Below are 27074 nucleotides of genomic sequence, written 5' to 3' on the forward strand. Positions count from 1 at the left end.
CACCCCCCCTCCCTTCTCGTTTGAGAACAAAACCTGACTGATTAATGGTCCGAAACTGTGAAAGAAAAAAAAGTCACGTAGTAGAGTGCAGACAGGCATATATGACAAGAGCGTACAGGGCTGAGAACATTTTCAGTACCAATACTCAAAACTTTATACCATTTTGTAAAACAAACATCATGTAAAAAGAGCAAATTAACACACACATGTAAAATTTGTACATTCATTTAACTTAAATAAGAAGAATTGGCCCGTTTGCAGTGGATTACCTCAATGAAATCACCACTCAGGTAGAACGATGGCTACGTACAGTAATTGTCTTTCACGCTCCAAGTCCACAAGAAAAGCAGGAATACCTTAACATTTCCTCTTTTATGATGATACATTTGCTTGCAAATTTAGAGAATTTAGAAAGCATAATGAGTCAGATCCCTTCTACAGAAACTTAATCCTATCTCATAATCTGATCAGATGGGGGGGGGGGGGGGGGGGGAGACTGCAGTGCATCAAACACTTTAAAGCTTTTTCATATCATTTAATACCTTAAACTTAACACTGAAATCAAACATCAGAGCGGCGCCCAGAGGTAAACGTTTCCAGCAATCGGCTAAAACGCACCGACAACAAAAACCCAACACGGCGCTCCGTTCCGTACCTTTAAATCTACCTCTTCTACTGAAAATCAGAGATGAGTAATATGATGATGTTACAAGTGCACTTTAACAGCCAAAAAAAAAACACCCGGGGCCCTTCAAAAAACCAGCACCTATGTTGACATGTGCTGCAGGTTGCATGCAAGCTACTTTTGCTAACGTGCGGAAAAAAGTGAGATAATCAACCTGTTCACTTTTCTTTTTTTTTTTTCTTTTTCTTTTTTTTTTGGACATTATGTAAAATTTTTGCGAAGCTGTGGTCAAAAAGTGTATGTACAAAATACTTTTATTTGTAGGTTTGCGGTTATTGCAGAAGCTGTGGTTAACGTGGAGGGGAACTGGAAGGGAAACAACTAATACTGTATTTTGCATCGTCACGGGTCGAGAACACTGCTGGGGTCCGTTTTCTTACAAGATTCACATTTTTTCTTGAGAGCCAAGAGTTACAGTGCTGTACATCCCATTCACCACTCTCTGCCGTCCCGGTTGAGAGACATAGTGTGTGTGTATATGTGTGTGTGTGTGTAAAGTGAATAAGGCCTGGTCATGTCTTTTCCGCCTGTCTCGGATCGCTGGTTTCTCTCCCGACTCCGAGCAGGGAAAACATCTGCAGTATTTACAAAGTGAAGGACCTCCTCTTCAGACAGCGTCACTCCTCAGCCTCGCGGAGTTACTAACTGGCAACCGATGGCGTCTTCTTGTTTATGAGAAGCGTGTTGAACACAAAGCGCGTTTTTTTTTTTTTTTTTGAGCTTTATGCAGAAAAGCTCAGTGTGAAAAATACAGGCGACACAAACTGTTTAAAGACTTTTACCTTCTGCTTGATTGTGAATTTTAAGACGAAGTCAGATAACTTTTAATTGTGCAGTTTAAACAAACTAAATATCAATTTTAAGGATTGTCAATTCTGTAGATGAAAAGTTATCTTTTATGAAAGGGGGGGATTCAATTTATTACACCACTCTTAATTACAAATTAACATAAAAAAACAAAACAAAGTAAAGGCTTCTCTGAGCCTCAGATCATGATCAATAAAATTAAAATATTAACTAAAAATTATCATACAGTACTTTCTATTTTCTGTCATTGTTCCCTTAAACATATCTTTTTTTTTTTTCAATCAATGTTTGGTTTTTATGTTCCCCCAAAACCAGAATTCATCCCAAAAAACCATTGGGCTTATAACCATCACTGGGCCAGCCAAATGACATTTCATCCCAAACTGTAGTTGATTTGACAGAAATTTTCTTTCACAATGATGAGAATATTTTTGCTGAATCTCGTATGAACTCTCCCTCTTCTTCTTCCACCGAATGTGTGACGGCTGCAGGAGAAACAGGCTTCCCGTTTTAGAGGAGAAAAAAAAGAAAAAAGAAAATGAGGCATTGAGGAAGAGAAAGTGCATTTCTTTCATGAAGCAATCCAAAAAAAAAAAAAAAAAAAACTCTAAATATGTCGAGTCTCTCTCCACCAGTCTTAAAACCCAATCCACAGTTACATTCAAAAGTTTCCAGAGCAAAGGTGGAGGAGGAGGAGGAGGAGGAGGAGGAACTAAATGACAGGATCCCCTCAAAACAAAGGGAAAAAGCGCCGCAGTGGAGTTTGAGTTATGATGCCGAGGAAGGGAATCTCAGAGGATAGAGGAGTCTGAGGAGAAGAAGAAGAAGAAGAAGAAGAAGAAGAAGAAGAAGAAGAAGCGCGGCTACGTCCTGGACAGCCGTCCAGCCGCAGGGTCTCCAAACACGAAAAAAGCCTCCGTCCATTAACTGTGAGAGGAGACGTCCGAGGAACTGCTGCTATTGCTGTTGGTCGTCTGGGCTCGTTTGATGTACAGGTTCAGTAACTTCATCTGCAAACAAGCAAAAACACGACATGTTAGACTCTGTTTGTCTCTCAGGAAGCAGGACTACGACCAGGTCTGATCATGTTGTCTCATAAATGTTCACGTCATCATGTACATGCATCTTTTTTGGCTGTGAACTGATTTTAACAGTTTTTACATGCTTGAAGAGGTTTAACTATTTAGCATGTGTCAAATAAAAGCAAAGATTAGAATAATGTAAAAAAAAACAACAAGTAATTGGTGTTGCATGTATGTTTTTTCCTCTTGTTTCCTTTCTTGTTAATCATCTCACTCATGGACACCATTACTGATTACACAATGACACCGACTGTTGCGTCTACACACTTAAAACCAACATCTGGGCTCAGATCCAGGTACTTGTGTTGCAACAGTATCTGCAATATCTTGCAGAGAGATTTTGATTTGATCTCACCGTGATGATTTCTAACTTTACAGCATTTTTCAATTGAAGCAAAAGAAGAATTGGTTGCAAATTCTAGATCACCAACACAGAAAATATATTTTTTTGGAAAACTGTTGAGATATTTAACCTCTTAAAATCCACCAGGTCACCAGTTGTAAGCGGTAGCATCACACAGTAATGAGTCAAAGCACAATTTGGCCAATTGGAGATGATTGGAGAGGTTCGGGGACACCAGTGACACCACAAACTAAAAACTCCCGACCTCCCATAATGTAAGGCCTAAAGGTCTGAAATATTATACAGGTTGACAAGATGTAGAAGGTTTATGGTGTTCTGCATATTTGTGGCATAAATCATGTCCTAATTAGTGTTATTTAAATATGACTCATTATAAACAAGGACCAAAAACTTTTTTGAGCCTTATTTGAACTGATGTAGTTTTGTTTGTGTTTTAGCTACATGCTAAACAAACACATTTCTAGAAACTAGAAGATGTCATTTGTCAAATGAAGCCTGATACATGCATCATGGCCTTACAGTTCTTCTGTTAGAAGCTTTTCCATTTGGGTATGCCAAATAGGCAAAAAAATCTATAAAAAGGGTGGATGTTAAGGGGTTAAAGAATTATTGATTAAAAGTAGAGCAAGAATTTCTGGCACAACTTCTCCTACTTCCAATGAACATGGAGAGAGAAAGAGTCTGGAGCTCTTAATAAAGTTGCTCTTTATGCTACAAGTGTTGCTGGAGTTTTGACCCCTTCAGGTATTATTATTGATTAATAGAGCCCAGTGACGTTTAGTCGGGTTGAATCAGACTCTTATTGGTACGATTCGTTTGTGCAGATTTGAACACAACAATTGTACTGAGACCATTTAGAGGAGGTGGTCACAAATTCTGTAGTGTTTTGTTTGTATTGGGAACATGATCCGACCTCCATCTGGAACAAACTCATGTTCTGCTGCAGCATCAGAGCGTTTAGCAACAATCCACGCACTTTCTGAAGGAGATTTTAATTGAGGATACATTTGAAACAAGGAAGGATCCAAACTAACTGAATTTACCAGGAGTGGCAGTAATGATAAGATGTTTGAATTGTCTAAACACTGAAGGAATTGTGCTTCCAGCCGAGGAAACACAGGGACAACCTTCATGAAGCAACCAGTAATATCTTCATTATAAGCTCTCAAACTGTTCACTTCATTACAAGTGTAAACAAACACTGATATTTGGCTGCTTATTAACAAACTCTCAGTAGATTTTTTTTAATGTTTAGGATAAATAATTAGCTATAAAATACAAAACTCCAACTGTTGCAGGATTTCATATCCCAGAATGCATCCTGTTAGATACTTATGAATGTGCATTTTTCCCCAACTTCTTCTGAATTTGCCTTTATATCCAATCTGGACCTCATAACAAGAAAAAGGATGCTTTCTTTCTGATTATACGGATCCACTCTATGTTTTTCTTTGCACTAAAGTAATTTTCAAAGTTGAGAAAGCGGCTGTCCTTTCACTCAGTCCATACTGTATGTATTAAACTCCTGTCCTACATAAGCAGCTGTCCTACAGATCATAGGTGGGGTGAACCTGACCCTCAGAACCTTACATAACCCAAGGACACATGTTGTAGTGAAAGTAGGGCAAATATGACCCCGGCTGGAACCGGCTGAGAAATAACAACATGGGAAGATGATAAGGCTCCGCGTCTGTCGAAGAGGTTTTGGTTAGTAAATGTGTGTGCGCGCGTGTGTGTACATGCGAAGACTTGTTGGCAACAGTCGCTACCTTGCTGCCCGTGAGCTGTGCCAGGTGGGGTTTGAGGTCCTCGCCAATCACGGAGTAGATAGCCACCAGACAGAACACACTGGCCTTGCGAACGCTGCTCTCTGTGTTGTCATAGCCCTGCGGAGAGAGACGAGGCAGCATCAGGCACCGCGCGCGCGCACGCACACACACACATACACACACATGAGGGGTCAGCAGGAACGTGGGAGGAGTCGTAGAGAGTGCAGAGTACACGCAAACATTTCCAGGGACAAATAAGGCAAATAATTCCCACTGTCCAAATATGCACATTGTCCAAATAAGCAGACAGGAACATTTCTGTCTGTGTTCCCAAAAATCACCTGCTCTCGTGTCATTTAAGCCATAAAAAATTGAGAAAAATATTCATTACTGCTGTCTGGAAAAACAATATTCATGATATTTTCTTAAATGTGTGTTTTTGTTGAGTGTTTTTGCAGATTTTGAGGCTGTTAAGTATCCAGACAGAAATAGAAAAAAGGAACTTATCAAATTAAATTGAATCTAATCCATAAAACTGTGCACATATAACTAATCTAAATCTGTGCGTCTCTGCTGTGTGCTCTGGACTAACAAGACCGTCTCGGCCTCAGATGCGGACCTGCAGGAGTCCTGGGATGATGTCAGGCAGCAGCTGCAACAGAGAGTCCTTGGCGATGCGTTCAATGACTTTGGTTTGCATCTTGATGGCGGCCAGGTTGATGGGGTAATCGGCCGTCTGCACGATAGGGCACAGCACCTTGATGCACTGCTCTGGATGGATAGAACCGGCCAGGGTGGACGCCGCCTCCTCAGCTGCACGCACCACCTAAAAGCACATCAACATGTGATAATATGGAGATATAATGAGGAAAGAAGAAGAAAGTATATGACGTATACAATAAATGGAGTGTTTTGTCCCTCCATATTTATTTCTGAGGCTTGAAAAAGTTTTAAAGATGAAACCAATTTCCCTACAAAGAAATCATCTTTTTTAATTTTTAAGACCAGAACGCTTTATTTTGACAAGACTGATACCCTACACACCTGCAGAAGATTCAAAATGCTTCTTCTGGTATCCAACAAGTAAAAAAAAATTCTACTTTATCCATATTCATCTACTGTACCGAGATCTCTTTGAAGAAACAAATTGTATTCTTGATGTTGTGTTTTTGATGTATTGGCTTTTGGATGCTGTTTATTTATCCAAAAATCAGGAGGATTATTATTGATCTGCAAGTTTCACAGATGGCCACAGTGTTTATTTTGTGTATTTTATCTTTAATTTAAAGTCAGCGTTTGATCTTTGTTTGTTCACTCTCTGGTAGGAGTAACCCTGAATAACCACCGAGTTTTATCCGGTGTGATCCTGACTTATAGGTCAAAGGTCGGGGTTATTGTGTCTAGCTATTGTTATTGTTCTCATATTGATAACCGGACTGTAAAGCATTCATTCAGTCATTGTTATTACAGATTAAAGTGATATGGAGGCTTTTAAAACTTTTAAAGCCAACAATTATTAACCTATTGAACTCTCTTTTATATCTTGGGCATTCTATATATAAGCATGTGAGTAAAAGTTTTACATAATTTCCAAGTTCAGTTTGTCCAAAAGGTTTTAAACACAAAAAATGTATTTAAAGTTCATGAATTAATAGAAGAAAGATGTCATTTTATGTCTTAATACTGTCAACAAATGTCTGTGATGTATAACTATGTTTTCTAAATGTACAATATGGAGAGTCTGATCTGTTTAAAGCTGCATTAATCAATATTTTTAAATGACTCTGTTTAATGTGAAAGGTTCTGCTTGAAGTGATGAACACACAGACTGAGCTAAAAGATGCTAAATGACTTAGTCAAGCTAATGAGAGCTGCAGTGTTTTGGTTTTACTGTACAGGTGCAGGTAGCACCAAACAGCAGACAGACAACGTTAGCGACTAGCTGCTGAATATAGTCGAGCATTTTGCAGCTAAAAGAGTCAGATACTTTTCTCAGGAGTTGGTGAGAACAGAGCTAAAAAGGTGAGTGAATATTCTTAAACATGACTCCGGAAAACTCCCAAAACCAAAACCAATAAATAAATAAATAAGTAATGCAGCTTTAAAGTGAAGCAGTTTGTATGTGGGAGCTGTGTACCTCCTTGTGAGAATCTTTGTGAGCCTCCAGCGTCTTCATGATGGTGAGCTCGGCGTAGTTTTTGAAGCGGGCCGGCTGGTTCCGCAGAATTTCCTTCAGCACGCGCAGGGCCAGGGCTCGGATGGTGTGCTAGTGGAAAACAACGGCATGAACAGTCGGGTAAAAGTAGAAATATCCTGCTAATCCATGAATACTCACATATTCTATCAGATTGAAGGGTTAGGGATGTCTGCACACTAACATTCACAAGATTTTACTGTATGATAATTAAAAAAACCTCTATGAGCGACATACACACACAGATAACGTACATCTTTATCACCCAGTGTCTCCAGCAGGAGGAGCAGTATAGTTTTGAAGTGTTCGTCCCAAACGGCCAGGCTGTCTTCTCGTGTGATCTTCAGCAAATCCACCAGGGCGCCTTTACGCTCCTCAGAACGCTCGTTGTGATTGGACAGTTCCTTCAGCAGGTCGGCTACCATGTCTGAGTGGTCCTGACCGACTGCTCGCCGAGAGAGGAAGAGAGGAAGAAGTTCCACGTCAAAAACACAGCAACTCGTCACGGCCCCAAAACAACCTAATCTTAGCATCATCCATTGGTTTTTTAATCTAATAATCTTTCATTTTTTAAAGACTAACATCTCAGAATGAATCTAATCTCCAACAATTAATCAATCTACTTATGAGTATTGTGTGTGTATCCAAAGCCTGATATATCTTATTCTTCTATGCTGTAGACCTCCATCCACATCAGAGAGCTGTATTGCTGCACTGGGGTGACCACTGGGCACCAAAGACTAACAAGAGTGATCACATTTCCAGTCTTAGGAGAGTAGTTCTGTGTAAGGCAGACACCACTGAGCATGTGTGGGAAACAGAGCTTCAATAGCTAGTTGTGCTACATATCACAACCTCTCCACTTTGTAATACACTGTAGAGCTTCAGTCGAGAGGTTGTGATATATGTAGCACAACTAGCTATCGAAGCTCTGCAAAGAGAAGTGCGTTCCCGCACATGCTCCGTGGCGTCTGACTTTCCAGAGAATGAAAATGTGTCTTTGGAGCCATTTCTAAAGAAACTACAGATCCCAAACTCTTTGTGGTGAAGGAACATGTGACCCAGTGCAGCGGCGTTGCTCATTGACGTGTTTTTAATAGTTTTTGGACAACAACAGAGGCTCTACAGGCTCTATATCAGATTTTGATACACACAATACTTGTAAGTAGATCAGTTCATTGGTTTGGCAGCCTTATCCTTTAAATGTTACATCTCAGCAGCCAAAAACTTTGTCTGTGCCATTAAAAAAGTTTGTATATACAGTTGAAGAATAAAAGCGTTGTTATTCTTTTTCAATGGTTTCAATCATTTATCACTGTTTAAACCTATTCTATAGCAGTCAGTATGCAGTATGTATATTCTACGCCATAAGAGAAACTCATATTAGTCATTTTAACACAATCACACAAACGTTTAGCGTAATGCAGAGGATGCTGCAACCATTAGAAGAAAGCACTCAGTAGGTCAGCAGATTCGAGCAGTGTAGAAAGGTCGGACTTGGAGATACAAGTCGTAGAGTTTAAGAGAAAATAAAAAAAAAACTGGTGATGGGACTGGAGAGAGTTGAGTGAATAATGTAAACACAGAAAAAGGGTGAGTGGAGTGAAGTCAGTTAAATCTGTTCTGAGTCTGTCAGTGAGTCTGTCAGGCGGGGGGGGGTGGGAGGCATCTTTACCAGGAGCAAAGACCTTGGGGAGCGTCATCTTGTTTTCACCACTTTCCTGACGTCGGCCTGGAGAGGAGGAGGAGGAGGAGGAGGAGGGGGGAGTGAGGAGGGGGAGGTGGAGGAGGGATGAAGGTGGAGGTGCGGGATATATAGAGGGGAGACAGGAGGGTGCAAAGGATGTGATGACAACAACAACAACTGATGCACAGGTTTGGTTTGTGTTTGACAAAAAGAGGAGCTGCGGACTCACAAACCAGAGAAAATTTCACTTCTTGTGTCAAGATGTGTCAACTTGCAGAATACGATGTTTACGATACAACACAACATGTAGTCAAAGCAGACTACAAATAATTATTGACACATTCGCGGTTGATAGAATTTCTTGTTTCAAGTCATTTAACAGCAGGGACCTTTCAGGAACAACATGACGTGATCACGCTACACGATGGAGCGATGGTGGATGACGGATGGATCGGCAGAATGATTTACATATGGACGAGGTGGACATAAACTCCCTTTCATTCCTGTGATAATCTTTTGACTTTCTTCATCAGAACTATAAAAGGCAGCAGGTTCCTAAGTATGAAATATTGTGACCCTCAGTGGTACGGTTGGGTTACAATTTTGGCTTCCAACGATCATGAAAACAAGATTTTCCAATTAAAAGATTATTGTGCTGCATTCTGTTTCGCAATAATGCTCTCGTTTTGTCTTGTGTACCGTTTTATTCACAAAACAAGGAAGTGCTCTAGTGTTTAGGACTAGTTTAGGACAAGAGGAGGACATTTTTCTCCGTTTGCCATGAAACAATCAGAAAATAACGTTTTATTTCTCTCATTTACTGGCTTTGTTCTCACTACCGCCGCTCCCTCTCTTCATTCTTCATTCACTCTCTGGCTCGCTCGACCACCGCTACTCTCTCTCTCTCTCTCGTCTCAAGCCGACAACAAATCCTAACTTTACTTTTATTTATCAAACGTTAGGAGTTCTTGGTAGGTTGTGGCACAACAACATAGTTGATCTTATTTATTTTGATCAAATTTATTTTTATTCATTATTTTAGTTTAATGATTAAGTTTAATCAGATTAAGTTCAAGGAAATCCACTATTAAAAATGCATGATGTTTCCAAAGTCAACAAGTAATCGTGTTAAATAATCATGATCTCAATATTGACCAAAATAATCATGATCATGATTTTTTGCCCTACTTAGTGGTAAGAATATACTGTAAAGATATTGAATAAATGAATATTAATGAGTAGAAAACATGTCAGTAGTGTGTACGAGAGCATGTCAGTGGAACATGGAGAGACTTTGTTTTTCAGTAGTATGTTAGCATATCATATTTTATTGTTAATTATAAAGGTGCTTCTATATCGTCAGTTTCAGTGGAGCATCTGAGTGTAATTCTTTTCATCGCATTTGTTGAAGCCAGTTGCAGTTATATAGATTGCATCTGAAAAGTTAAATTTGAACTAAATCACATATAAAATGTCCAATAATGTGTAACACACTTAAATTAAGTGTTTCGGAACAAGAACGCTACGTGCTTTAAATAAGATTTTAGTGCGGTATGTTGTAATTTTATATCTCTATCTATCTAACAGCACATCTTCGAACTCACAGTCGCGGAACTGCTCCACGTCGTCGTCAAACACGGCTTCCTTCAGGGCGCTCTTGTCGTAGGTACAGATGGTTTCTCCGTAGCCGTAAGGAGCAAACTCGCGACTGCGCGGCCCGGAGAAGGAGCGCGACGACGGCGTGTTGAGCAGCGAAGTCTTGTTGTCCAAGGCGGTGCGACCCCCTTCCACCACGTCCAAGCCCAGGCGGGCGTCAGAGCCGGGGGACGACGCTACTCCTTCTCTCCCAGCCTGTGAGACAGCCGGGGGGGGGGGGGGGGTGAGGTAGGAGGAGGGAGAACATGAGTCAAAAAAGAACTGAATAAGTGAAGGACTTCTTGTTTATGCAGACTGAAGGATGATTTTCCTTGGCAGCACAAGAAGTTTTTTAAAGTATTTGATTTGCTGTTATATAACAGGAGCTCTACACTGACATATCAAGGCAAATCATTAAGCCCTTTAGTCAGGTATCAGGAACATTTTGACTCATATTCCAATATTCAGCTACACTCTTAATGTGTCATTAACTCACAGAGCCAAAGGATGGCAGAGATCCAATCTGGTTTTAACAGTTTATTAACATCCATATCCGATTTCCATTAACATGATAAATAAAAATGTAATCCTTTCCAACAAAAGGTGAAATGGTTCAGGAACATTATTTAGTCAGGATACAAGAGCCACTGTTTAGCATACAGATAGGTTAAACTGAAAAACAACTGCTTGATTTTTTGTGCAAGAGAGGACATTTCATTTAAATTAAATTAATCTTAATAATTTAATGCAAAAACAGGTTGAACAGCTGCCACCGTATAATGTTGGACTGAGGCTTAAAGCCTCTGAATATAATTTTCTAAGCAGGAATATTCAGGAAAATCCTGCTAAGATGAAAATGTTTATGACTCACTGCGTCATCCCTCTTTCCCTCCCGTCTGATTGGCTCATTCAGGTCCTCCTGGCTGCGGTAGCTGAAGCTCTGGATGGCCTCGGTGACGCCGCGCAGCGAGCTGTAGATCTCTTCCGAATTCATGTTCTCGGTGTCGTACTCCATCATGCTACCGGACACACAAACATAGACAGAAATACACATGAGAATTATTAATTATTGATTGGAAGAAGATACACAAGCATGAGTTTGTTTTGCCTTCATGCAAAGTGCTTTAGTTTAGTTTGGTTTAGTTTTATAAAACATACATCTTCCAGTATTGCATATGCAAAGCGTGCGGATAAAGGAAAAGAAAAAGAACACAAACAAAATAAAAACAAAACAAAACAACAATCCCACATGAACTGTTCACATAAAGAACTGTTGCATATCTACAGAGTGTCTTTGTAAAGAGTTTTTTTTTCCTCTTCTCCAGGATTTCTCCAGATAAATGATTAATTTATATGTTCAATATGTGAACAGCCGACTCAGTCTTTGTGCATCATCCAGATTTACAAAATCAATATATATTTTTATGTTACTAGACAAAGCATCACACAGTTCACAATAAAAAGGACAGTAGAAAACAAAATGGAACTCATTTTCTGTATCATTTAGACACATTTGACAAATCTGCTTTTCTTCTTCTATTTCATTAATTTTATCCAGTTTCAACAGTCAGAGGTAAAATACCAGATCTCAGCTGGGCACATACAGATCTTTGCTTTTTAGACAAATTATATAAAACATATATCATCAGCCCACTGCTCTTTCTTCTGGACAAACACAGATTCTCTAAAGAAACAAATGTTGAGCTTTTCTTTATTTAAAAAACATCATCTTTAGACCATCAAGAACCAATAATTTGTTTATCCCAGATAAATATTTGTCTCATCAACCTACTTTCTTCCATATCAAGTAACCAATTCCATAACTGAGCTGTAGCCTCACCTGATTCCCATCCCATGTCTCCCACTATAGCCAACTTTGGTGCATATTTGTGCACACCCAGAAAATATCTTACAGCACTGATTCACACATAAAGATATTTCTAAGGCCCCAAACCCCGGCAGTATAATCAAGCACAGGAAACACACAAGCGTGAAACAGTTTAGAGTAAGTTTGGAAACTCATATCCTTCAAATTTTTGATTCGGCAAGAACGTTTTATAAAATTCATATGTTCATATACATAGAAACTGAGATATGTATCTGTCTGCATAATTCAGTTTATATGATCCAACTTTAAACTGTTAAGTACAGCAGGTAAAGGAGGGTCTCCATTTTTTACACCACTCATTAGTGTAGCAGAGCATCTGCTGCATTTTGTCTTCAGATGGCGATAATAAAACTAACGTCATCTTATCATTTCCCCTCCAGACATTAGCCCACGCTTTAAAGATTTCACTTCTTTGGCCAAATCATTTATATAAAAGCATCACCTTGTTTCACCCCTGATGAGGTTGGGAACCAGCTTTAGCATTGCTTTAGAAATAGATTCGTTTTTAGAAAGCAAAGGGTCAAGACTGAAGTATACATCAACCTTAAGTGTGTGACTTATTACAGATTTCACACATAACGCGGCATTAAGAACATCACTGAGGCAATGTTACATGATTTTCCCATTTAACTGACAACTAAAAGATCCTCGCAACTGGTTTGGAAAAAGGACATTTGGATTAGGAAAAGGACAAGGGCCTGGTTTCCTTGAGGGCATAATCTCCTTTATGTCTCAGCCCGCCTCATTACCTGGGTGAATATGCTCTGCGCAGGACCCTTAGGGAGGGGGCAGCAGGGGTGGAGTGAGGCGGAGGAGGAGGAGGAGGGGCAGGGGGGTTCTTTGACAGTCCGTCGACACCCCAACCCCATAACCGACTGTTGCCACAGCGCGGCCGGGAGGCAAGGATGGACAGACAGGAGTAAGAGAATGAGGGATGGAGGAAGAGACAATGAGACAAGACGAGACGAGACGAGACAAGGGGGGGAGAAAGAGAAAAAACGACAAGTGTGCGGAAGAAAGAGAAGAGACAAAAAGAAACTAGTCTGAGCTTTAAGATCAAGCGAAAGTGTTAATTCAGAGGAGAGCATTAGAAAAGTAGCAGAATCCCACAAAGTACATAAAACAAATATCACAGTATCTTTATTATCTGTGTTTATGGGTGTCTGCTTGCAGATAAAAGACCTGTACAGTGCCTCAGCTGAATGAGCTGCTCAGTCAGAGAGAAGTAAACTGTATTATAGGAAACCATAATTATCAGTCACCAGCCTCATTACATTGGCAAAGGAGCAAGTATAGAAAGTTGTGGCAACTTCAAAAGGGCCTGGTTATCAGTTATTTTACAGCTCCAATTGTGTCTAAGGCAGATATATTTCACCAGTCAGTAGGAGGTGTTTAAAACTTGTATTTGATGTGTGGAGAAACTGATTTGGCTCCTTTATTTCTACCCAAATATGCTCAAATCAACCCCTCTGAGCAACTCACTCTTTAACAGGCTCCTACCGACCCGTGTGTTAAATTTTATGTTAGTTAGTTTGACTATAAATGATTCTGACTGCAGCCGCATCCATATGGTTAACCCACAGCCATGCATTAGGACAGGAGGTGTGTTGTAGATAATAAGTTGAGAACAGATCATTGGTTACCTTGGAGACAGTCCTCCATGCGAACAGTTGGTTGGAGAGGTGAGCGGACTGGTTCTGCTGGGGGTGTGGCGTGATGGCGTTCGGCCAATGGTGTTGCTCGGAGACCCCTGCAAAGCAATGATATAATGATGAAATCTAAATGTGGCAACTCATCAATAATTAGATTAGGCAGCTGGATGTAAATCCATCACTAAAGTTTGTGTCTAAAGTTCTAATAACTACTAGCTAGTTTCAAACTACTAATTTACTTAATCAGGTTGCACCATTAAAACTTAAGGAAATGTCTTAACTAGTAAAACACTTAAGTATTGTGTAAATCAGTTGCTAGGAAACATCTGTTGCGCTGTTCAATAACAAGCAACCAACTATGTAAACAGGAAGTCACTGTAGCATCACGAGCTCTGATATAGCTTCCAAAAATAACAGCTTTAGGGGCCAAATGATAAAATAAACTTAGGATTTATGGGTCAGTAGAATCACTTATTGTTCCAGCCTTCCATTTCCACTCTGGTTTTAAAATGGAGCGAACAAACTGAGGAATCATTTATGACACTAAACATATATTTATGATTAGCTGTATTTTAATTGTGCAAAGTTTATTTCATCAGTATGACATGGCAGCGTGGATGATTTTATAGCTCAGAATAACATGAGACAACTGTGTGATGATAACTGGAAATAAAAAACAAAATCCTCTGTTGTCTTTTATTAGAAAAATAATCCACACACTGTTAATTGGCTCCTGTGATTACAAATGCAACATTTCAGTCACATAGACCTCATCAGTCATTAACTACTTTTCCTCTCTTTGCTTTGGTAGTAGAAACAGTCTTATAATAATTTATCCATCATCCAATTAAAAAGCAAAAAATACTCACTCTATACTTAAGTCATATATATTAATTCCCACATGTATTTCAAGCCGTAGCCTTTTAATATTTGGAAATTATTTCTACATCTTCTTATTGTGTTGTATAATTATATTGTTTACATTTCACTTCGTTAAATATGACTTTTTGCTGTCGCTAAAACAGAACATTCTCGCAGGTATTTGGTGTCACCGTTTCATCTCGTATCATATTAATTTCATCATTCATGGTTCTGAAGATGGCGCTTGTAATTAACAACCCCGCCTCTTTCACATGAACATAGCTGGATAAGAAAACTCAGAGCTGACTGAGATAGTTGATAGCCAGCTTTGTGATACCAGTGATCCAGGATGGCCGTTGTTAGGCTCAGTGAAGCAAGCTCACCCACAGAGAGGCAGACTAAGTTGAATTTGCTTCATGATAAAGACCTCTGGTGAACGGTGCTGCTGTCTGATAATCCTATTGACCTACAAGAGCCTCGCTTCTCTGTGGTGACTTTGTACATCTTTTTTTTTCCTAAGAGTTGGACTCTTGCACGGACGGCATCAAATACAACAGTTTTGCTCAACTTACCACGCTGCTGCTGGTATTACTCGAGTTCTTCAGGTGGTTGTGCAGCAGTTTAGTGGCTCCATCCTGGAAGGTCTTGGGCAGAGCTCCCAACAGCATGGTGAACTCTGGGGTGTTGAGCTCAAACAAAGCTATCAGCACCACCTGGGCCGCCTGGAGGCAGTGTAGCACAACAGGTTAGGAAAGGGGACAGAGTGGAAAGTTCAGATGGGTTCCTTGGTTACAGAAGTGCCTTGACCGTGTGTTTCAAACAGTAGTTTCACCAGAAGTTACTGGTTAGACAACAAAGCCGAACTGACATTTTTTTAATTTATAAAAAGCAGAAAAAGTACAGGACATGATGCAAAGTTTGTTGCTAACAAAGGTCAAAACACTTCTGAAACCAGGGCAGCCAACAGTGCACTTCTTGTTACACAAACATACTCATTAGCCTGTAGAAAGAAACTGTTAAAGGGTGAGTGTTCAAAGCTGCATTCAGTGAAAAACTTAAGAAGAATTCATCTGTTCAAGGACATTGTCACTTCATCGTTGTTGCAACATGCAAGTGAGTAACAAATCAAATGTAATGGGGCCTGTAGAAAGTACTAGTTTGCTATTGTTGAAGGAATACAGGTTCATGTTTAATGATACCAAGGTGATGGTTTGGTTAATTACAAAACATTATACTGAAAACTGGATGTGAGCTCCAATAACCTAGAGGATCCTGAGCTGAAGGTTTTCCTTCTCTATATTTACTGACTGAAAATAAGCAGTTAAATGATTGACTGACTATCTGATTGAATTATTTTGTGATGATTAGAATGTGATTCTCGTTATTTGTGCCAAGGTTGACCAGTAAGGACTTATGGATACAGTATTCGTTGTTTATTTGGGAGGGATGCATCTAGCTCTTGCTCCTTCCTATAGAGTCTGAATACACTATTATCACTTGACACTACACATACAGATACTACAGAAACTACTGTATTATCAAGCTACTTTCAAAAGATGTTTTGAAAGTCTTATTAATCTCTATTCTTGTATAAAACAAACCGAATGTTAACGACATGCAGGCAGGTATGCAGGTGGATTAGAGGTTGTTAGGGTGAGTGAGACAAACAAAATGTGTTAGGCACTCAGTAGTAACAAAACAGCATTCCTATCAAAGTTGAGCAATTAAAAATTGACCAACATGTCAGTTCATACAAAGCAACAAGCCTTTTCCTGTATTTGGAAAAAAATATGACGGTTAAACCTACATCTTTCCTGGTTGCATAACAAGCTCAATCTATTTGGGTGAGTGATCAAGGCACAAACTTGTTTCTTAGGAGGTTGTTACAGCAAATCAGCTAGAGCGTAAATGGTAGAGGTGAGTGAGAGATGCCACACTCGGAAGTTTTCACAGTCTTGAAGGTGGTTTGGTTAGGGCACCGGGCAGGCGGGGCATTGCGTGCTTTTCATGGCGTGTTGTAGTTGGCTGTTGGGAGCGGGCTCTACCTGCTTACACCTTTCTTCCTGGTTGCCCTCAGTGGAAAGTAACGCTGCAGTACTGGACCTGCCAGCTAGCTCCTCGCTCACCCAGTTATGAAGGGTCTGGGGCACAGTGGCAAGGCAGAATGGGCATTACAGCATGACACAGGTCCTCCCCCACCATCACATTTGGATGCAATACTGTACCAATCTTTCATAACAACCTGGCACAAAGCAATACGGTGTCGTTTAATCTTCCCAGATAATGGATATTTTATACTCACTAAAAAAAAAAACTAAAAAAAAACAGACTAACACAACTATTCTGTCTTCGTAGATTTATTCTAACCCTGCCTGGAGGTCAGGCCCTGATTTGAAACTAGGTGAGGATTTCACTTGGAAGAGCAGCAGTGGAAAAACAAACAGAAGGGCTACACAGAGGGAGAACATGACGCGCATGAAAGAAGGGGAAGATAATGGGCCGTTGACCCAAGGCCATCCACATGGAGAGGGCCTATTATCAAAGTTTACAACTGCTGCTAAACAAACACTACAGCCTGAAGATTTCACTTTTTTTTTTTTTTTTTTTTAAATAAGCATGTAAGTATATAAGATGCCACTGGCTGTCCAATGTATCCACTGATTAAATGTCAAGCAAGACGTAATCCTTCACGGATAATGGATTTGTTCTGCAAATAAATATTCTGCAAACAATTAACAATTTACATCTGTCTCCAAGCGATTAGTTTTGCAATAATCTTGCCCACTTGCAGTATCATTAATAATAATATAGTTTAGTATATTATATTAATGAAGATTATATGTCCACTAATTGGTCCTGAGGCAAAGAAAGAAGGCTTCAGTGTGAGATCTAATACATCTACTTTTCGTTAGGATGGAAGCATAAGAATTTAGTTTTTGGTTTAGAGCTGTGACATTGCAACATGAGGATTAAAGCACCCGTTCTGTCCTGTATCACACCTCGTTGACCTAAAAATAAAATGAACACTATAATATTCTCTGATCACTCCAATGATAAAGATCAAAACGTTAAAAATATGTACTGAATATATGCATCCCGCTGAAAATAAGAACAAATATGAAATCAAGAAAAAGGGAATAAAGGAACAATAGGAAACAATATTCTGGATTAAATCATGTTTAAGTTTTTGAAAGAGATTTCCACTGTCAGTGCTGAATAGTAGGTCAAACCAATCATGGTGTAAAGTTGCCCCAAGATATTTGTCACCCGATCAGATTCAACACAGAGAGCTGGCCTACCTTCCTGACATCAGAACTTTTGGGTTCGGTGGTCCAGGTGATGATACGAGATACAGCCAGACGAGTCTCACTGGAGTTGACAAAGTCTGTCGGGTCCATCTGCCTAGCCAAGGACTCAATGTACTTCAAAATGGCCACCTTCACCTGAAGAGACAACAAGCATTGAAAGCTCGCAAGGATTGCATGTAGTCACCAATCATTTTGCCTTCAAATAACATCAACCTCTCTGTTTTTACTATACCTTGAGGTTCGGTGTCTGAGTCTGATCCACGATAAACCTCATCAGAATGTTGAACTGTTGGTCAAATGGGAAGGACTCCCTAAAAAAAGATGAAGAAGAGTTTTCCTTTATATTAGACTGTGAATCCTATTACGGAACATTATTAAACAAGCTGGAGGTTGTGAGATTGTACCAGTCAGCTTACTGATAATACTGACCACTGACTTAGTGCCTTAAGGCCTCAGTACGCTTCAAATAAAGCGCTCTTTTTTCCTTCTCCATGCAACTACATCTGTCTTTCTTGTATATACAACACCATTAATGCCCCACCTTTGAGTGCGGCCATTCAAAACAGCTATAAACACTTCCCTCAATCACTTAAATGTTATTTTTTATAGACAGATTACTAAAGGATTGTGAGGGTGTTGCTAACTGGCTGTATCACTGGTCAGCCAATTATTGATGTTGAACATTTCACACTAACTGAATAGATAAATGGAATTTCCAATAGTGTGAAATGTCCTGTTATCTATCAGTAGTCCTTGCTAATCCCCACTCTGTGACCTGGACAGCCATGGCCCCCGCTTGCATTTCAGACCTTGTGATATCCAGGGCCTTCTGGACTTTGGCCTGGACTGAGCCCAGCAGGTCTGCCCCCATCTTCTTCAGCAGCTGGGTGAGCAGGACAAAAAGCCAGTCCTGCAGGTCCTCTCTGTGTACCGTGACGAAATCCACGAGAGTCTCCAGGAACATGCTGAACACCTGAGAACAAAGACGCGGTCGCAGAGTAATCTTACTTTGACATAAAAAGGGATTCAAATGCTCATGTTTAGCCAGATTTTTGGTTAATATCCAAGTATGGACTAAAAACACACTTACTCTCTGTTGTTAAATCCACAGCAAGGCAGACCATGCAACAAGAGACACTCAGTTAGTTTCAGATAAGTCACAGCTTTGGCATTTACAGCCGTATTTCAAATATCATGCTGAAATCAAAATAATATCATCATACTCTGCTTCAGTTAGTACAATTCTTCTTTACCTTACTATGTGGATCTGCAAACATTCTTGTGAAGATCTCACAAAGTCTCTTCAGCTCCACTCGGCTACAGTGAAGAAAAGACACAAATCACCAAATCAGTGCAGAACATTAACGTTACAGATGGCACACACTTTTTTCATTTTATTTTATTTATTTGGTCACACTTTAGCACGCTGCCTACAGAGCACCAGTCCACAGCTAAAGGTGGACTGTGGAGTTTCTGATTTCTCATGCATTAAGGAGCAGTTATTTTCACAAGCGGGTCACTGTTGTGTTTGTCTCACATGTGCAAGACAAAGTATTCTATACATAAAGGTGACATGATGGTTTCACACTATTCCACTGATCTACAGGTGGCAGTATTTCACCCACAAAGGCAGGGAAGAAGAAGAAGACTGCAATCTAGTAAACACAGATGTAAACAATGCAGGATTTACAGTCCCCTCTTCTCATTTTTCAGTTTGTACATCCTCGCCTCCTCTCCTCATGTCTTAGTCCCTCCCACCTGAGATGCGAGCAGAGGAGGCGAGGCAACAGGGTCACGAGCAGGAGGACGGAGGAGAGAAGAGACGAGGAGGCACAAAATAGAGAAATGAGAAGAACCCAATACTTAAAAAAATAACTTTGTTTGAGGGAGGAAATGCCTTCATCACTTGTTAGACCTTAATGATACACACAATGTTTGTTTATAAGAAAACTCCGAGGGGCGTCTTTAAGTATGCCGCTTATGATCTCAATCCCACCTCAGTATTCTTTGGCTCTTGAGGAGATTCTGCAGGCCCAGCAGGCCCTCCTTCCTCTCTGACCAGTTGGAGCTGGCGCAGTGGTTCAGGACCTCCGCCACATCCTCTGTCTGGCGCAGATAATGGGGGATGCCGCCGTTCCTTGAGCCGTACGAGCGCTCTGAGCAGGCGCTGGATGCGTCGCTGTTGGCGTCGTCGTCAGAGTACATTCCTGGTGATTCGTACCTCCGCCTCAAAGGCTTCCTCTGCAGGAGACAGAAGAACAGGAAGGCGTATGGTATGACAGCAGAGCACGATGATGCCTTTATGTTAAACAAGCTCGGCAGGGAAAGTGAACTCAGCTGCAAGGTAAGAATCTCTGATAAAAGGTTGCCAGTCGCATCAGGTAGCCATGCTGTTTACTCTATCGTTTTGTGTTGTGTAATATCTTTTATTTCAGCGATTCTTTTTACTTTAAGGTTAAATTCAATAGTTTATACACAGTTATGATATGCAATCACTGAGTTAAAAATCAAACAATGTTTCTTCTACATGATCAAAAGCCAGTCAAGCAGTGCAACAAGTAAGCAGAGGTCTTGACTACAAATGCAATGCAGTGGGGGAAACTACAAACAATAGAGCATATTTAATGTTATGATGGACTTTTGGAAAAAAGAAAAAAAAAACACATATGAGTAAAGTACCAAAAACAATGAGGTTCAACAAAATAATATCACAATGCGGAAAAAAAATCTTTGCAGAGGGATCGTAGATGCACACATTTGGGATGCGATGATAAAACTAAATCATAAAATAAATGAATAAAAATCAGTTGGGGTGGAGAAGCATCATGAGCCACTATAATGAGCCAAGCTGCATTATCCATCTCTGAACTTGATTAGTGCGTGGTGGCAATGGATATACAAACAGTATGTAAAATGACCAACTACCTTATTCCTGGAGTCTCCTAATAGCTGAAATGGTAAAAAAAAACAACCAAGAGGGAAAAGAGGAGAGAGGGAAGGTTTAAAGGAGGGGAACAAAGAACAAGTACAGTCTAGACTGTCCAGACCAGACATTTAACATTATAACTAATCTGTGTGACTGCAAGAGTTCAGATATTCTCACTAAAGATCAGAGTAGAGGAATACATTCACATCTCGATGTATCTCATAGGCTTGATAATGTTTGAGTCATTCTCATCAATGAGCACAATATCTTTCTAATTTTTCACATTTAAAGATAACGTTTATTACAGTGTAATCAATATATGTGAGCAGAGATATTAGACTGTAACTTTACAAAAACAGACAATGTTTCACAAACTCAGTTTTTGATTTAAGTGAGGAAAACATTAATTAAAAATCACCTGAGCAGAACAATAACAGACACTGTGGTGAACGCTCAGTTAACACGATACTGGAATATGTAGAGCTGCAACGTTTTGTTGGTTAATCAATTGGTGGATCGACAGAAAATGAATTGCCAATTATTTTGGTTATCAGTTAATCATTTTGAGATAGAAAAAAAATGCCAAAATTCTCTTTTTCCAGCTTCTTAAATGTGAATTTTTTTCTAGTTTCTTTCATCTTCTTTCATAGTAAACTGAATATCTTTGGATTATGGACAAAACAAGACATTTGAGGTTACATATTGGACTTTAGGAAACAGTGTTCGACATTTTATGGACCAAACGACAGGCCAGCAAGTGATACATTCATCGAATTTCCATCGGATCCAAACACAGGAAAGAACTCATCAATAGAGAGCATATTTGACATGGCGTCTGTCACAGGAAAATGCCAGTTGTGCTGTGCAACAAGTCAATGAGCAGATGAAAAGCTGGGATCTGGCTTTGAAAGGCTATTTTCAAGCAGCACTAGAAAGAAAATCCTCATTACCAATGTTATATACCTCCAGTTATACTGTAACACTTCTTTATTGCAGCTCATCCTTGTGAGCCAGTTAGTGAGTTTGAAAACCTCGCCTAGTGCTTTCGTTAACAACAATCCCCTCTCAATGACAAGAGACCTCTTAACATTATGTCTCTCCTGAAGGCAGAACACCACATCAACTCACCAGAGCATCAGCGACTGCTGCCTCCACCTCAGTACCAGTGTTAAGGACCCTCATGGCGTTTACTGACGCAGAGATTCTAGCTTGATGAATCAAACCGTACCGGTCTAGACAGGAAACAGGAAAGGAAAAGGAGAGATGGTGAGTGAAGCTTCGTAACAACAGTAAGCGTGGGCACTGTAACTTACCTGAAGACATAAAGTCATAAAGACATAAAGACTGCTTTCATACATACCACACAGAGAAAGTTACTGTTTCTTAGGACACAATTGAACATAAATGAACAGGTGAAAAAAGAGCTTTAGAGGGGAAGATTGTCAAGTCTCCAACCACCAAAAGCAAAATGAAAAGATACATGTTACAAAAGAAGAACCCAAACAGAGGATGATGAAAAGTAGAAATCTATTACAGCTATACCATATCACCAAGAGATGATGGATCAACAATTCACCAAAGAGGAAAAAAACATAAATATGAGCTGGTATGTCAAAATATTTAAAACAACAGAGGCATAAATCACAAAGTTCAAAGGATGATAAAACCAGATGAGGGCATCTAGAAAGGTTACAGGCTCCTCCCGGGTGAAGAAGCCTGAAGAACAAAACTTTTAAAATGCAAATCTGCTGCATCTACAAAACAAACTGCAGGCTGCTGAATGAAACATGACTGAAAAAATCATAAAAACTGTCAAAACGGCAAACAACAACAACACATAAAGCTAAGCTGAGTCAGGACATCAAAGACTGTAGATCACAACCCAACAGCTTAAATTAAAATATGAAGCACCAAAAATGAAAATTGGTGATTAAGGGACAAGCAGATGAGCACAAAATGTTTCCCTTTACATGCTTAAAAAAAAAATACACCTTGTCTCTTCTTACCGTTCCTGTTTGCTAAAGTACTAAATAAAACACTAAAATAAAGTAAATCGCCTGCAGTCACATCACTTAACACAACCACAGAAGCATGCGGGTACAACGGTGCCTCTGAGAGAGGACGTTTAGGGGGGAAAACCCCGAGGGGCTGGGAGGGGTCGGGACATCTGGGCATGCAGGTCACCTGACTGGCCGTGGGGGTCGGCTGTGGAGAGAGCGCTGGTTGAACGGGAGTGACGTCGGGAGGCTGCAGGGGACAGGAGAGGTGGGCAACATCCGGACCAGGGGGTTAGTGACACACACTGCATGTTAAGCACCAGCCTTTAAGGTGATGCTCGCAAGCCATTTTCATAATGCTATGTCATCTGTTTGATCTAATTTGTGTTTTTAATTTTAAAAAAATATATCTGTCTGCAACCATTAGTTGATTAATTGATTAGTAAATTGACAGAAAATTAATCAGCAACTCTTTTGATAATCAGAAGGAAATTTTTGAAAGAAAAATGCCAAACATTTACTGGTTGCAACTTCTTTGTGACATACATGATAGTAAAGTGATTATCTTTCAATTTTGGACTGTAAATTGAATAAAACATTTGAATGACATTTGAAAATGTCATTATGGACTCTATAAATTAAATTATATTTAAATTATAACTGAATTTTTCACTATTTTCTGATGTTTTACGATTAATCGAGTTAGTTGCAGTCTAACTTGATATTTATTCACTTTTTACAATAGAAATTAGTTTCTGTTATGACATAAAACTGAAGACAGAATTAATAATAACCTGTTCATTTTATGATCAAGATCGATGCTTCTTCATGAATCAAAACCATATTTTGGCTTGACTTAACCTCTACAGAGATTTCGGTTATCTCTGTGGTGAGAAAACAGTCATTACATACATTTGGATATATTGTATAGTGGGAGGGGGGGGCAGTATCTGTATCCACTCCACCACTTTGTCACTTATGACAATTAAGAAATCGTGTATACACTACATCAATCAGCTGTTATGGTAACTTTATGGAGGCTCAATTAAGACTGAATGAATAGGAGCGATCCCAGTTCTATTTTAAGATGGCAGAAAACAAAAAAAGAGTAAATAAATCTTTTATATTTCAACCGTTAGCACAAATATTAAATGTGCTGTTTCCAAAACAATCGCCATCAACTCCATCACTTATACTGATGATCTATAGAAACAAAAGCAAATAAGTGGTTCACCCATTCAATGCTAACAACAATTACAGTTCTTCACTCCTGCTTTATAGATTCCTTCATGAGCTATGACTTAACTTCCCCGAGATGTTACAGCACAACAAGTACAGTAACAACTGCTGCACACTGGTTACAGGTTACCATGACGACAAGCTGCAGTGATTACTTCCTATTTCGGTGCTTCTATTGTGTATTTATTCTGTACCTTTTCTCCTCTGTGTCTTCACCTGTGCTTAACTCGTAAAATATTTTAATGATGACATTTATACTTAAAACCACAACTTATGCACACATTTTTCCAGAAACAATTCAAACACATGAATCCAGCTTAAAACAGTCCAAAATAAAGAAGGTACATTTGAAGATGGAACTTCTATAATCTATATAAACTTAAAATAATAAATAAAAAGATTCAAAAAAGAAAAACAAGCTGTATCCAGCTCACAGAATAATAACTTCCCTAAACCAAGAAAGTCACAGTTAGTGCATGCACAGAGAGACTCAGGCAGAGGAAGAAGATACTGCAGAGGAAAAACTGCAGATGGCATGTGAGGTTTTGGTAAAGACTGTTCAGCTGGGACACCCTGGGCTGGACGAGCTGGTCCAGGACAGCTAGTAGCACAGCGGTACTCACCCAGAGGAGTAAAGCCCCGAGCGGGGCTGGTGTCGCGGCTGCTCTCGCGACTGGTGTCGCGACTGCAACCCTGACTCATGCTGGGGCGGGGAATGCGGCTCCGGGCTAGCGTGCGGTAGGGAAGAGCAGCAGGAAGAAGAGCTTTACCACACAGGCTGGCTGTCAGGACAACAAGTTAGGTGGGAATGTCAGTGTGCATTCATGGGGTAATGTCAGGGTGAGATAGAAATGGGAAAAAAAGAAGAGCAGAACTAGTGAAAGAGGAAGACTTACGAGTATAAAGCTAAGCAGGAGGCCCCTAGAGGATGCAATAATGCACTCAACATGATGAATGTTTTGGACTGAGCAATGCTGGTGGTGCTACAATGTTTTAAATGTTACGACAAAAGGCTATAATGTCATTAAAACCACAAGGATTGATTTCCTTGAATGTGCTCCACAACGTTTATACCAAGTTGTGCCCATGAATTAACAGGCGAGTTTAATAACTTTTCCAAAATGAAAAGGATTAATTCTCTGGGAAGCGTGAATGTGCTCAGTAAAATTCAGTTCAATTGTTTCCTACATCAAATGGACATATCTATCTGGCTGTGGCACTAGACAGAAGTTTAGGCAGTTACCAAAATCATTACAAATGATCTACTGAAGTCTCTGAATATCCACAACAAATATCTTGACAGTCCTGCCGGTAGAGATATCTCTGGTCACAGCTCTGGACTAAAGTGTGGAGGAACACAGAGACAATCCACTGATATCGTCATCCTTGAGCATTGCTGCTAAAAATACAGTATATATAGGAAGATAAAGAAGAAAGGAAAGTGAATGAGAAAAAGAAGAAAAAGGCGGCGGTAGAGTGCTGGGTGAGTGAGTTGGTCAAACAGCATACTGCCAGTAAAAAGGTTAGATAGTATGACACACTCAAAAGAGCAACACAAGCTTTGAACTGTTAATTTGTGACAAAGATTAGATACAGAAAAAGGGACAATTGGATTTTTTAACATCAACACATCACATTGAGATGAAAAAAACAAACCTTCCCTTATCAAACAAACCTATAAATATTAACAATCCGTTTCTTTTTGCTACAAACAAAGTTGAACAAAAAGAAAAGATCTGCAATTTATCTGAAACAATCAACATTTTCTCTTATTTAAACTACATCACAATGAACAGATTTCAAAATAAAGCTACTGTAACTATAAGAAAAAAATAGATACAAAAAACATCCAGTCCATTAAAGATGACCATCGATTTAAAAACCATGACGAACGAGGAAACGTCCGATGACTCAAAGACTGTCAGGAAAGGTATGACTCTGCTGGGATCTGTAGAGCTGAATAATCACATGGTATTGAGTTTCTGGAAGATGTTTTCCCCACATTACCCAGTAACACCATTTAATCCTTTTGGTGACGACTACCAACAGTACTACAAAAAGTCAGACAAGCTTTATTACCATCATGTCAACTACTGCAGACTGTCAATCAATCATACATCAGAATAGACCTGTGAGCAATCGGCTTTAGACAAAAACTATGCATGAGGTGTGTACAGTTTGTAGGGCTGAGATCGTACATAATCGTCAACTAATCGATTAGTTACTACCAATAGTTTCCCAGGCAACGACACAGAGGTTGACTCACGTACCAGAACAGTGTCGCACAGAGACTCCCAAACACTATTGATTGAGTGGATGTTTGGTGTTATTTTTGACATTAAAGAATATTTTTTGGCCTGGCGGGAATTCTTGTTATAGGAGAAACACTGATTCAACAGGGCGTGTTTTGAATACACCCCTGTTTTCACAGGTAATTTGTTAGTCTGTTCCTCCCGCCGCAGGAAATAATGGATTAATCCTGGAAGGCTGTTGATGTAGCACTTTTCTCCTCATGAAAGTAACACAGTGATTATTCGACTAATGAGAATTTGGTCAGACGAGAGCATATCGACCAACTAATCGACGGGTCGACCAGGAGACTACAGTCCTAACAGTTTGATCGTGATGAAGAGAGTTTAAAACCATGTGTTGTTGTTGTTGTGACAATATAGCTGTACAGTGTCTGAGAGCAGGAAATGTGAGCGCTGCAGTGTTTCAAATGACAAAACAGAAACACGAGTTTATCTCTTTATCAGGAAGTTAGAGATAAGAAGGTTCAGTTTCACTCGTTTCTGACATAATCCTGCGTCACCTTCTGTCACTTGTCAGTACATGTGTTCGTGTGCTGTGTGGTGATGAGGACACCTGTGTGGGCAATGATGCTGAGCATGTGGTGGTATAATTAGCGGTTTAAGCAGTGTGCTCCCCTTTTTTGCTTTTGCAGGTCACACTCTTCCAGATGTATACCACATAAACAATA

The 27074-nt window shown here is 39.8% G+C and overlaps 1 protein-coding gene across 12 annotated transcripts in view; it reads right to left on the reverse strand.

Moving 5' to 3' along the window:
* Positions 1–658: 658 nt before the first annotated feature.
* clasp1a (cytoplasmic linker associated protein 1a) overlaps positions 659–27074 on the reverse strand; it is a 93320-nt gene continuing 66904 nt past the window's right edge. The window contains exons 22-41 of one of the 12 annotated variants that reach the window (XM_042425805.1): positions 24718–24822; positions 21987–22090; positions 20858–20881; positions 19929–20173; positions 19186–19249; positions 19023–19025; positions 18742–18905; positions 18165–18243; positions 17924–18067; positions 15197–15346; positions 13755–13861; positions 12861–12986; positions 11095–11242; positions 10193–10439; positions 8577–8633; positions 7156–7346; positions 6845–6973; positions 5327–5533; positions 4708–4824; positions 659–2502 (exon numbers count right to left, since the gene is read on the reverse strand). In XM_042425805.1, the coding sequence (XP_042281739.1) occupies positions 2416–2502; positions 4708–4824; positions 5327–5533; positions 6845–6973; positions 7156–7346; positions 8577–8633; positions 10193–10439; positions 11095–11242; positions 12861–12986; positions 13755–13861; positions 15197–15346; positions 17924–18067; positions 18165–18243; positions 18742–18905; positions 19023–19025; positions 19186–19249; positions 19929–20173; positions 20858–20881; positions 21987–22090; positions 24718–24822 (2498 nt within the window). In that variant the 3' untranslated portion in view covers positions 659–2415. Of the gene's footprint in view, positions 2503–4707; positions 4825–5326; positions 5534–6844; positions 6974–7155; positions 7347–8576; positions 8634–10192; positions 10440–11094; positions 11243–12860; positions 12987–13754; positions 13862–15196; positions 15347–17923; positions 18068–18164; positions 18244–18741; positions 18906–19022; positions 19026–19185; positions 19250–19928; positions 20174–20857; positions 20882–21986; positions 22091–24717; positions 24877–27074 lie in introns of all 12 variants that reach the window. The other 11 variants (XM_042425803.1, XM_042425809.1, XM_042425806.1 and 8 more) reach the window with 11 other exon arrangements.

The sequence above is a fragment of the Thunnus maccoyii genome, chromosome 11 (assembly GCF_910596095.1).
Source record: "Thunnus maccoyii chromosome 11, fThuMac1.1, whole genome shotgun sequence".
NCBI classification, from domain to species: domain Eukaryota; kingdom Metazoa; phylum Chordata; class Actinopteri; order Scombriformes; family Scombridae; genus Thunnus; species Thunnus maccoyii.